This window comes from Ascaphus truei, chromosome 2, assembly GCF_040206685.1.
Source record: "Ascaphus truei isolate aAscTru1 chromosome 2, aAscTru1.hap1, whole genome shotgun sequence".
NCBI lineage: Eukaryota > Metazoa > Chordata > Amphibia > Anura > Ascaphidae > Ascaphus > Ascaphus truei.
In genome coordinates this window covers 302,420,378-302,434,379 of record NC_134484.1, presented here as the reverse complement: position 1 = coordinate 302,434,379, position 14,002 = coordinate 302,420,378, and the positions used below count along the sequence as shown (strand labels likewise).

Sequence of the window (14,002 nt, the reverse complement as noted above, 5' to 3'; positions counted from 1 at the left end):
GCTGCGATGTTGGACTTAGGTATAGGGACAAAGAAACAGTGTTTTATCTCTCGTGCCTTACGAAAGAGGTGTGCGAGTTATCACTTGTCTGAGGAACTCGCAATCTATGAGTATCCTCACTGTGTTATAGAATCCCGCAGTAGACTACAACACAGGTTCAATCATGTCCCACCGCTGCCACCAGTAAATCTAAGCCTGTCACGGCAGACCAGACTTAATTCACGCCGAATATACTGGGCATTGATTGAACAGGACAAAATAATAAAATAAACTGACGATTTATTCCCTTTCGGGCAAACACAACAATGTAACACAAATAACACTTGAAAATAACACTTACGGTAAATAACAGGATGAAGTATCCAAGAATAACTGGTTTGCAATTCTCCCTTGCTGGATCAGAGTCACGAACGCCACACTCCTTCCCAGAATGTCTCTCTGCCCGTTAGCCACTCTTGCTCTCAGAGGCTCTCTGAAGGTAGAACTGATCTCTGATCAGCAGCACTCCTTTACATATCCCTCTGTGGCTATAATTTACATGGGAGGGGGCTGCTGGACATTGATTAAGTTTGGGCCACAACAGCCAGAGGGCATGAAGAACCCATCCCTGATTAAATCAAAGTCTGTGCGATACAATGCTCTCTGATCAGCAACCTTTCACCTCCCCCCAGGAGTCCCGACACCTAGCTGTCCATAATCCTAATCAATTCTATAGAAAGCTTCAACTAAGTGGCATACAAATGACAGTAAGAATGGAATATCTCATTTGGTTTCTGGCAGAGCTGACACAAAGCACATTCACTAAACTGTGGGATTGCATTTACAGGTAATAACAAATACAGACTTTGAAATACATTCTTACAGACATGGAAATACATTTACACATTCCCTGTTCTTCCCCAGATGTTAAATACATTTGGCCAAAATAAGCCTTACAAAGGTGGCCAAGCTACATAGATTTAGGGGTAGCTAGCTGGGCTTCATACCAGTTTGTGATGCCAGCAACCCCTATCGTCACACCAAGTAATCTGTTTTTTGATCATTTATTTCAAATGAGACCATGTTATGATCACGGTTACCCAAATGTTCCAGGACTTGAATATTTGTTATTACTTCTACATCGTTTGATATTACCAAATCCAGTACAGCCCCTCTCCTGGTTGGTTCCTCAATAATTTGGGTCATATAATTGTCTTTAAGCAACCCCAAAAACCTGTTTCCTTTTGTTGTATTGCTAATCTAATTTCCCCAGTCTATGTCTGGATAATTAAAATCCCCCATTATGCAAACATGACCCAGTTTTGATGCCTGATGCCCAGTTTTGATAATGTAATATTCAAATACCTGATCGCCTCTTTACCGTTTCGCTCATGGAGAATTAATGAGGCTCTGATTAAAATCCGAAGTCACCAGAGAAATAGATAAAGAAATCACAGACTATTTATTTTATAATATAGACTGTGTCCCAACTCAAGTCGTCAATATGGGAAGCCCATAAAGCGATACTTAAGGGTAAATAAATGAGGAGCAGGGCACTACGTATTTAGCTAAAGTGATTTTATTTGCCAATTAATCAATGTTTCAGCCGCAGTAGGCTGTTCAAGAATGAGTGGCATAATAAGTAAAAGTCCAAAATGTCCCAATAAATAGACCCAACACTAGGTGTTCCAAGTTGATACTCATCAGTATTGACATCTACATCATCCAGTGCCGTTCGTCTCTCCGTGGCTGTCGTGTCCCTCCTGTCATGTGGCAGCATCATAAAAGGATCCTTCCAAGGGTTCCGTCCTCCCTTCCGATTGGTCCTGTTGAGATTTGCCTATTTCCGCGATGTCTTCTTCGGTGGTGCATGCCATCACCACGTGTTGACTTCCGTGCCGGTCATACAGAGTTATCTGCATCCTCAGTTGTTGAGGATTCCTTCGTTGCTTAATAACCCAGCTCCATTGCTGTAAGGCAGGCTTTTGTTACTTCCTTTGCTCAAATTTTAGAACTTGCTAAGACATCATTATTATTTCACAGCAGCTCCTGATTTTCTGTGATGGATGACACAGAGATGCAAAGCGATGCCAACACATGGTGACGTCACGCACCACCGAAGACATCACGGGAATATGCAAATCTCAACAGGAACAATCGAAAGGGAGAACGGGAGTCTGACATCAAATCCATTAAAAATCGCACAAGAATTTCTCTCTTAAGCTGTATGACGGCAACAAAAGCAGTCAACCCCTAGAATTATGGTTGTCTTGAAAAATATCTAGAGACAGCTTTACCCATCATAACAGATCATGATCCATTTAACCTAAACAAACCAATTTCTACGGAAGAGATAGCTAAGGTGTGATTAAGGCCCTCAAACCAAATAAATCCCGGGCCCCAATGGGTTATCAAATTTATATAAGACATTTGCTCACCTCCTTATACCCCATCTAAAAAAGCTCTTCATCTCTATCCTAGATGGAGTAGAGTTCCCCAATAACATGCTACAGGCCCATATCTGTCTTATTCTCAAATCGGAGGGAGACCCGGCATGTTGTAAGAGCTACAGGACAATTTCATTGATTAATGTAGATCTGAAGATTTTTTTGAAAATTCTGGCTAACCGTCTTAATGTAGTGCTGGGATTGATCCACCAGCGGAGAAGAAATTGACCTGATGGTTCACACCAAACAGACAAATATCCCGTCAATTATACTTCCGCTAGACGTGGAAAAGACATGTGATCGCCTCGACTGGAACTATATGAAAGGCACTTTAAAACCATTTGGATTCAGATTCCAGAGCAAACATGTACACACTAACCTGTGATTCACCACATATACACACACACACCATACATGCACGATTGATATATATTACAGTAACCGTAATGAACGTGGGGACAGTTTGGTAGAATTTAGAATCTGCAGAATGTGACAACGTTTACATTATGAATTCATTCTTCAAGAAAGATTCAAACAGAAAAGGACCTGGAATATACCAAATAAGAGTCAAGAATGAAATTGACTAACAAAAAAACAAAAAAAGACTGAACAGGGAGTCAATCACTGATTGTTGATTGGTTTGTTGCAGAGTACATCTGAAGTTGAAAAGAAAAAAACTAATTAAAAAGGACAAAAATAATTAACATCAATAACCTCAAGAATAACAGAAATGTTAAACTAGAACTGAAAAACACTTCAGTTTGTTCAAAATGCATGGCGACACTAACAAACGATTATGAAGAATTTATGGATTGTAGTTGGAAACTGGACGAATCGCTAGGAAAAAACAGGATCAGAAAAAAATCTGTAGAGAAAAAATAATTGCAAAACACAAGCATAAGAATTGAATATTCGGAGCTGTGCGACACAATCTGCAAACATATAACTGATAATGTAAGAAACTGTGACTGGTATGGTGAAGAAGACTATTGAAGATAACAAAAGCTTAAAGAAGACAAAGCAGCGACGTATGGTTGGGAAGAAACAAATCATTGCACTCAAACAAGACGATGGACCAACAATAAAAAAAAAAAAGTGTACTAATCTTTGAGAGAGTGGAGTACTTCTACATAAAATTGTATGCCAACAAAGATAATACAGGGTATAATTCAGCAGGGGACAAGCGAGAAGAGACCACCAATGATGTACCATCCTTCCAGAAGAAGTGGCAAAAGCAGCCAGGGAAGATGGAATTACAACTGAAATCTTAAAAAGAGCTGGATAAGTAGACAAAAATCCTTGCTAAATTCTTTACATGCTATGTAAAGAGCAGGAAAATTCCAGAGCAATTGACTAATACCAAAGTTATCCTCGTCCACACGAAAGTCAAATAACTAGACACCAATCAGTCTACTTTGCATCACAGTGAAAGGTAGGTTTGTAGGCGGTCACTGCATAGATAGGATCTCAGCCAAGGATAAAGGTTAAAATCAGCTTTATTAGAACATGGTGCTGGACATCACAGAGATTCCTGTTCTCTGACGCGTTTCGTCCCTTGTAGGAACTTTATCAAAGAGTAAATAGAATCTCACCAAACAGATCTTAAGTAGGCAGGTCTCCCTCCACTATTTGCTGAAAAATTAATTAACACAGTTGAAATCACTTGTTCAATTATCAATTGAAATTGAAGCCTAATGTGGGGAAGAGCCTTACCTTTCTATAAGATATGTGGTAAACACACAAATAGACACGTGATAACATAAAACAAACTACAAGAGCTATTAAAAAAAATTATTAAAAAAACAACTTTGTGTGATGTGGAGCAACATGAATATAAAAGTATGTATATTACAATCAATAGCACTGGATGATATCTTATCATGAATGGAGTAAATGGAAAGAAACCTTATATATTAAAGGCATAAGTAAATAGAATATATTCCATAATACAAAACATATATAATGTTGAAAGAAAGAAATATAATACATAAACGCAGGTAATGGAAATATGAATATTGACATTAAAGAATATTTTCAAAACTCTAAGTGATTAGTGTATTTATATACTCTTGAATGATATATATATACACATATACACAATATATATACAAATGCATATTCTAAGGAACATCTATATCACAAGACACAGTCATAAATAAATTGTATTTGTAATGATATAAGTGGAATATTCAAAGAAAATGTATTGAGATGCATGGATACACACTCCCAAGACTCCCCATGAACCTTAACCCTGAAGGAAGTGTTTAAGCTCCCAATCAAGGTTAATGCCACGTGGGTGGAGAGTGTTGAGAGTGTATATCCAATACATCTCTTGTTTATTCAAAGTATTTTCCCTGTTACCACCCCTGGGGTGGACCGCTATATGTTCTATTGCAGAAAAAGAAAAGTTATTAATGCCACCTTTAGGACATTGAGCAAAATGTCTTGGTACTGGATGGTTTAAATCTCTTTTTTTGATTAACCGTACATGCTCAGCTATTCTTGTCCTGAGTGGTCTAATAGTGCGGCCTACATCTTTTTTGCCGCACCCGCAAAAAAGAACATAAATAACAAATGAAATATTGCAATTAAGAAATTGTTTGATATGATATTTCTTCAGATCGTCACTGTATAAGATGTGTTTAGTCTGCGATGTATACTGGCACATAGAGCAATTACCACATTGGTAAAAACCTTTTGGAATGCTCTGTATATGTGTTAAATTAGACTTAGAGTTAAACATACTAGGTGACAAATGGGAAGCCAATATTTTGGCTTTCCGATATGAGAATCTTGGTCCATGTTTTACCATGGGATGGATGTCTTTGTCTAATAACAATGTGTGCCAGTGTTTGGATATGATTTTACAAATATCCTGAGAACTGTAAGTACTAATGAAAAAAGGACTTTTTGTGTTATCTGATATTGACAATACTTCTCTTTCTTTTTTAGAGATATACTTCCTATTTTTCTTACATACAAGTGTACTCCTGTCTGTGGTGTCTGCTTTGACGAATGCTGCTGCTATATCTCTAGCTGAATATCCTCGTTCTAGAAACCGGTCTGACATCTCTTTAGCGCGAGATAGAAACACCTCATTATCTGAGCAAAGTTTTTTTAATCTAATAAATTAAGCCCCTGGGATGTTTTTGATCAAAGAGCGTGGGTGGGAACTTTGTGCACATAAAAGTGTATTTCTTGAATTCTGCTTCCTGTAAATATCAGATTGTATGCTTCTGTTTCCGTCAATATACAGGAATAAGTCCAAAAAGTGAATGTGGTGTGCATGGTGCTCAAAAGTGAATTTAATGTTATAAGTGTTATTGTTAAGATAATCAAAAAAAGAGTAAAGTGAAATTTCGTCTCCCTTCCATATAAAGATCAAATCGTCAATATATCGCCGGTAAAAGACGATATTATGACGATGTGAATTGGTGCTGTGAAAAATAAAACGTGACTCCCATAATCCCATAAATAAATTTGCGTACGACGGTGCAAAGCTTGTGCCCATTGCGGTGCCCAGATTTTGTAAATAAAAAAGTTAATCAAATAAAAAATAATTGTGCGTAAATAAAAATGATATTGATTCTAGTAGAAAAGTGCAATGTGATATAGATAGAGTGGATTGATCTAAAAAATGTTCAATGGCTTCTAAGCCATGTTTGTGTTCAATAATAGAGTACAGGGAGGTCACATCCATGGTGACCCACCTGTACTCATGTAACCATGGTAAGTCCTGTATACTGACGAGGAAGTCTGTGGTGTCCCTAATAAATGATGGTAATTTGAAAACCAGGGGTTATAAAAACCTGTCCACATACCGCGATAACCCATCTCCCAAAGATCCAATGCGACAGATCGGCGACAGCGATGACGTCATTCTAAAGCGCAGCCACTGTGGAGCTCAGACCGGGACGCCATTGAAGGAGCAGCGCAGATACCAGGCGGGTAAGGGCAGCGGGTCTCGGTTACTTCGTGAGTACGGGAGGGGAGTCCACCACGGCTTCACTCCTTGTTCTCTATACCATTCCCTGCATTACTGGCCCCCCTCCTAGGTTGTCAGTCTGTTTCCCCGTTCCTTCGTTTATGCATGTTATGGACATTTATACTTTTCAATAGCAGTGGGACCGTTTTTCTCTCCTTATTCATATGCATTTGAGGTGGCCTATTTAACCCATACATATACCTCGTTAGAGCACCGGACATCCTGGGGTTCATTCCCCCTATCCTATATTACTTTGCATCACATACAAGATTTTGACAAAGATACTCACTAATCGGCTACAACAGACCTTGGACTATGCCCAGCCTAGAGAACAAAGCAGAATTTCACAGTGGATACAACACAATGGACAACATCCAAGTCGTACAATAAGTGATTTCCCCAAGTAATGCATATAATCTACCATTGAGTTTAGGATAAATAGATTACAAAAATAATTTGATTTTATCTACACCTCAGAGGTCCTAGATTCATTAAGAAGATAAAATGTTGAAGAAGCGTACATTGATATTATAAAGAACATTTACGAAAATGCCATATCAACCATTGGATAACATGAAGATACAAGCAAGATAAGGGTCAGCAAGGGAGTACAGCAGGGAGACACTGTGTCACCAAAGCTTTTCACAGCAATAATTGTTCAAGACATTAGATTGGGAAGAAAAAGGAATCAAAACAAATAGTGAATATTTGAGTCACCTATGATCTGGAGATGACTTATTTTTGTCACAAGTCAAGAAGCTCCCCAGCAACAAATTGGAGTACTCATTGAAGCAAGTAAGGCCTCCGTATGAATCTCAGCAAGATCAAAGTGATGCTCAAGAAACTTATCAAATCTGCAAATATTGAAATAAATAGAATACAACTAGTCGAAGACTATGCTATTTGCCAGCAAAGGTAGACCAAAAGATGGGAACCAAATCAATGGGAGAATGAAGATGGTATGGCGCACATTGGGAAGAAACAAGACCATGTTTCAAGCGAACCTTGCACTGGACTTCAAGAAGAAAATTTTTGACCTGTGTATTCTGCCAGTGCTCGGGTATGAATGTGAAACTTGGACCCAAAAATGCCAAGATAATTCAGAAGCTTCAGACAACGCAAAGAAGTATGCTGGGTATTACCGGACGAGAGGAAAAAGAATAAATTTAAAATAATCTATGGCATTATCACAATAGTGAAGAAATTAAAAATGGTAGTAGGCCGGACAAATCGCAAGAAGAAATTACCATCGTTGGACAAAAATGATACTGGACTGGATTTCAAAAGAAATTAAAAGACCAAAAAAACGACCAAAGGTAAGATGAAAAGATAAAATAATAAAAAATACAAAAAATGATTTTTGGAACAACATGGAGAAGAGAGGGTTGCAATCGTAGTACCTGAAAGATCATTGGGGTAGCCTTCATTCAACAGTGAATCGACAAGGGATGATGGATGGATCATATAGATTGACAAGGGTTTATGATGATAATATATTATCATCACATCATCATTGTATTGTATGTCTTTATTTATATAGCGCCATTAATGTACATAGCGCTTCACAGTAGGAGTACACGGGGTAAACAAATAAATAACAGATAATATAAATAAAAGGTCATGGGAATAAGCGCTTCAGACATAAAAGTAACATTAAGGAAGAGGAGTCCCTGCTCCGAGGAGCTTACAATCTAATTGGTAGGTAGGGAGAACGTACAGAGACAGTAGGGGGGAATTCTGGTAAGTGCGTCTGCAGGTGGCCAAGCTTTATGTATTATGTGTCTAGTATTATCCACAGTGCTATTTATATGCTTCTTTAAGCAAGTGTGTCTTAGGGTGGGTCTTAAAGGTGGATAGAGAGGGTGCTAGTCGGGTATTGAGGGGAAGGGCATTCCAGAGGTGCGGGGCAGTCAGCGAAAAAGGTTTAAAGCGGGAGAGGGCTTTAGATACAAAGGGGGTAGAAAGAAAACATCCTTGAGAAGAACGCAAGAGTCGGCATGGTGCATAACGAGAAATTAAGGCTGAGATGTAAGGAGGGGCAGAAGAGTGTAAAACTTTAAAAGATAGCAGGAGAATTGAGTGTGAGATGCGGGATTTGATCGGAAGCCAGGAGAGGGATTTCAGAAGGGGAGATGCGGAGACAGATTTAGGAAAGAACAGAGTGATTCTGGCAGCAGCGTTAAGGATAGATTGTAAGGGAGACAGGTGAGAGGCATCATAATCCCTTGTCAATCCATTGCAAGGATGAAGCCTTCTCAGGCTGGGCCCAAGTGATTAAAAGAAATTGTAAAAGTAAAACTGATGTTGAAACTTCAAACACTTCCATCACAAAGGGACCAAATATTAGTATGGTACTGAAATTATGCTAATAAAAGCACTTCTCATCAAATGAACTAGAATTACTACTTTACAATTAAATATAATGGATTTAACCTTAAACGCTATTACAGTAAAACTCAAGCGGAGTTGTCGCTTTAAATACTGGTTTATCTTTATGATACCCAAATAGTGCTAAATACAGTTGCAATCTCAATGTATTGGAATTGTGAACATTTAATTGTTACATTATACAGCACCACAGCGTGAATTTTAGTTTAGTAAATATTCCTTCAGGCAGAATTCAAGGACTAAATATGATCTATAGATTTCAGAACGACAATCAATGGTACATCAACCACTGATAAAAATATATTAACTAATATTGATAACAAATTTGTAGTAACCAGTTTTCAAATGTATCTAATTTATTGGTTGTGCCATGCTTTATTTGTATGTATATCTTTATTTATATAGTACCGATAGCTGTACTCAGTACTACAAGACAATACAGCACAAGGAATCATAATCCAATAAATGCACAAAACAAGATCAGACAATAGGAAAGGAAAACCCTGCCCGGACAGTTTACCATCAGCATTTACCTCTTGTCCTTGAGATTACCCACATATTTTTGATACTGCAAATGTACCTCTTATAAAAATTGGGTGGATGCAATACTTTCAATTATAACGAAATATTATTTTTAGCCTTTTGAAATATTTTCGTTAATTATGGGGGACAGAGAAATATGATATTATATAGTTTAAACTGTTATTTAACTCATATGATGTGTTTGCTTGTCTTTGAATTTGGTAAACACTCTCCTAACACCTCTAGTACACTAACATTTTTAACAAAACCACTATAACAGCAAATTGCAAGGACAATGGCATAAGTCTGCTTTTTTAACCTTTCGAGTGCCAGAGGGGCAGCAGCACTATATATAGTGCCACCGCCGCTCCAGCACTGTTGACTGCTCCGTCAATGATGGAATGGAATAGGGAGGAGTTTCCCCCTCTTCCGTTTTTCATCAGTGTAGATCGCAACACGACCTCCCCTAGCAAAATAAGCCTTTTTTTTTAACGTGGTTGCTGTATCTTAGGGCAGTGGTGCACAAACTGGGAGGGCGCAGATTTTTTTTTGGTGGGGGTGCGGCAGTTACAGAGGCCCTGTGCTCTTCCCCAGAGCATTTAAATTAAATACCAGGAGACCGCGCGAGGCCTCTGTAACTCACTTACGTCGATTCAGACAGCTTCTGCTGGCAGGTTGCCATGACAAAGTGGCATCAAATGACACCGCAGAGTCACGTGGCATCATCGTGAGGTCACATGACCCTGCTGCGTCATTTAATGTTTGATACAAGGTAAGAGGGCGTGAGCAGTGGGGGAGAGCAGGCAAGGGGGCACAGGGCAAAATTTTTGCGTTCCCCTGTGTAGACGGACGCTCACAGAGGTACACAATTGGAGACTTTTGTAAGGTGAAATTATAACAAGGCTTTATTGTGTCTTTTCCTTAACATCAGGAAACCATTCAAACAAGGGGGAAACAAAGCTTCTATTCACTTGGGAGTATTTCTAGTGAAATACTATGCAATTCACAACTCCCTTAGATAAGCATGTCTCCCAGCCCCAAACACATAGCATGAAATGAACAGATATAAAAAGTCTTGTAATAAAAGTCTTATATGTTAGCTGCTGTAGAGTAAGCTTCTCTGCTCTCCTGGAACCGCACCCGTGTGTGCACAGAAAATGTCAGCATCCAGGTTTAGAAGTTTTATTTGTCAGCTCCAGAGATCTGTGTTCTCTTGGTCAAGAACCTCTGCTCTGTCTCCAAAGTTCAGCTCACACGTGAGCTAAGGAGTCACTTCCTGTCTCAAAGGCAGGCTTTTTCTACCACCTGTAATCAGGCAGGTGGTGTTAGTTAATTTGCTACCAGCAGTTAACCACCACACTGCTGGATTAGAGGCACATTTGTGAACAGGGATAAGTCCCCTGTTACACCCTGTCTTAGGGTACCAGACCCCATGATTTAGTAGCTATGTCTCGGGGCACTCAAAGGGTTAACATTATGCGTAAACATTATGCCTTTTATAAATGAAGAATGTGTAACACTGGATATAATTGAAAAGAGCAATCCAAGCAGCCTTTTTTTTTTTTAACACAGGTTTGTCTGCGGAGCTGAACCCCATTCATTTCAGCTCTGGAACGCCTGCTTCCCGAGATAATTATCTCCAAAATGGGGAGGGGTTATTTCTGCAAAGTTTAAAGCCCCCGCATCACGTGGCCTAATAGGAAGCCACACCGGATGATGTAACGACTTCCTATCGGCCCACAGGAAAAGGGAGTTTTAAAAATCCGCCATTACATGAACCCAGCTAGCGAGCTGGAGTGGCTACCGGCACCTCCTACGGAGATAAGTATCACAGGAAGCAGGGGCTCCCCGGAGCTAAAATTAATGGGGTTCAGCTCCGGAGACAGCCTGCTTCAATCCAATATAGTGTAGCATGGTCCCTTCCCCGGTACCCTGCATACCTCCGCTGCAGCAGGGGGATATGGCGAGTGTTGTGGCTGGCGAGCGCATCTTGGGACTCCTCGTGCATGCGCAGTGCAAGCGGCAGGCATTGCAGCAAGTGCTCCACAGGGGAACTACAACACCCAGCATGCATTGGGACTGCCGGACATGTGAACAAGCATAGCACCATGATTGATACTTTTTTCGCGCCAAGGACCACGCCAGTTGGAAGAGGGACCACTGAGGATCAGGTAGTGTCTAGGGAGCAGTGCTTCCCTGGACTAGGCCAGATCTTGCCCCTTAGTCCCCAGCTAGGCTCCTGCTATAGGAAAGCCCATAGCTAGGGACCTTCCCCTAGTAGCTGCACAGTCAGGTAAAGCACTGGAGAGACGCCACGTGGTCACTGCAGCCTGTGGTCTGGAACAGATCAGCTACATGGTAAAGACAATAAGGTGATATCCATGCTGTTATTCACCCCACGCGAAGGCGGACGCCATCGCGGATGACAACGTTGGATCAGATGGATCCTCTTTGTTCTTCTGCATCACCCGTATACTGGAGCCCCGGGAAGGTATCCAACTAAGTGTGCTAACACTTCGAGGGATAGTGCTATCTCCAACACTTTGGGTGGGCCTTGACATTGGGAAAGGGACATCAGGGTATTGGTGCCTGGCACCCAATGTACTTTGGGGACACTCACTGGTGGTATCAGGTTGGGGCATATTACTGTGCCGTACAGGAAACCAATATTATTGTTTTCAGTAAACGTTGTTAGTATATACTTGAGTTTGTATTATTGGTATTGTTCCTGTAAGAGGATTATCCCACCCCGTTGGGATCCCTTGCAGATGGAGGGGCTGTCACCAGACAAAACAGGTACACCTCAGGCTCCCAGTGGCGGAGGTTCAATCCTCCAGGTAATGCACCACACACACCGTAGCCGCCATATATCTTACATAGGAGGGGGGGAGGAGGGGGGAGTGCGTTATAGTAATACAAATTCTGCTTTAAGGTTATCTGTTGAAATATGAGTCAATCATTTTTGTGACTCCTTACCTCTGCATGAAATGCCTTGATTGCCCACAGGTTGTTTGCAGACAGTACAGGATTTTGACTTCCTAAACGACTTCTGTTTGAAAGTGTGAGTACTTGAAGCAAATTCTTCTGGCTGCAAAAGAAATAAAAAACAAAAATAATAAGTTTTGCCTTAGTGGAAAAAGCTTGAACTACCCAGTGGACCACAGATTCAGAACTCGTATAATAGGGGTGCACATGTGCATGAGTTGCAAGAAATCTGCAATGTCTATATCTATGACGATTAAAAAATTAACAGCATACAAAACTGAAACAACCATTGCAATTCATTATATCAAAGATGATGGGGTCACACTTAGACCCACAAGTTTAATAATATTTTTATAATAAAGATACTATACAAAAGAAATTATTTAAATGACTGCATTCTTACAAATCTATCTTCTATATATATTTTTTTGAAACCATTGTATGTCCGTGTCTAGGGGCAATCTGATTGGTCCGTCGGTCCGTGGGTCGGCCGCCCTCCCACGGCTCTCATTGGCTCACCCCCTCACCCCCCGTGTCCCACCCCCCCACAGCTCTCATTGGCCGGTGTACCTCGCCCCCCCCCCCCGTGTGTCCCGCCCTCCATGGCTACACCGCGTGCCCCTCTGAGAGCAGTGCAGCCGCAGATTCTCCTCCTCACCGAGCACCCCTGCAACCCCCCCAACCGCACCTCACACCCGGCCCGCCATCTGCCGCTGAAACCCACCACCCACACCCTACACCCGTACCGCAACCTCCATCCGCATCCCCGCCGGATCAGTCCCTCACACCGCCGCCTCACACCCGCATTACCACCCCCCGTCGTACTGCACCATCAGCCCCTCGCACCGCCGCCTCACATACACCGCCACCAGCCCCCCGCATCACCAGTCCTTCACACCACCACACCAAGTAGTCGCATCTCCGCCCGCTATCATGCCCGACCGTCGCCTCTCTCCCGCCCGCACGCCGCATACACATCCGGCCGTGGCCTCTCTCCCTGCCGCACACCTCTCCCGCACGCTGCACACTCCAGGCCGTCGCATCTCGCCCGCTGCCGCCTCTAGCACGCACGCCCGCTCCTGCCTTTCACCCCTCCTGCCTTTCACCCCCCCGCTCCTGCCTTTCACCCCCCCCCTGCCTTTCACCCCTCCGCTCCTGCCTTTCACCCCCCCCGCTCCTGCCTTTCACCCCCCCCCGCTCTTGCTTTTCACCCCCCCCTCCTGCCTTTCACCCCCCCACTCTTGCCTTCACCCCCCCCACTCTTGCCTTCACCCCCCCCACTCTTGCCTTCCAGTCACTCACCCACCCGCACACCCACTCAGTCACAGTAAGTCCGCTGCCGCCACCCCCCCTGTAGCGCTCTGTACATTAATGGCGCTATATAAATAAAGACATACAATACACACCGCACCCAAAGTCAGCCGCCGCAGAGATACCCGCAGGGTGCCGCCGCACCCGGTCACTAACCCACCTGCAGTGAGCCGCACAACCCTCCCGCCTGCGACTGGGGGGGGGGGGGGAGAATCTATCCTCCCGCCCCCCCAGTGACCCACTGCTGCCGAGCTCTGAAGGGAGGGAGGGGGGTAGAAAATCACTAACCAAAGGTGAGCCACCGCCGCTAACCTCTGAAGGGGGGGGATTCCAACCCGCCCACCCAGCGAGACGCCGCCTAGATGTGAAGGGGGGGGAGAATCCC

At 42.3% G+C, this 14,002-nt stretch overlaps 1 protein-coding gene across 1 annotated transcript in view; it reads right to left on the bottom strand.

Moving 5' to 3' along the window:
- The window catches only part of TNS3 (tensin 3), a 458,389-nt gene that overhangs the window by 362,459 nt on the left and 81,928 nt on the right, over positions 1-14,002 (bottom strand). The window contains exon 4 of the mRNA XM_075588602.1: positions 12,298-12,409. Within this exon, the coding sequence (XP_075444717.1) occupies positions 12,298-12,409 (112 nt within the window). The remainder of the gene's footprint in view (positions 1-12,297; positions 12,410-14,002) is intronic.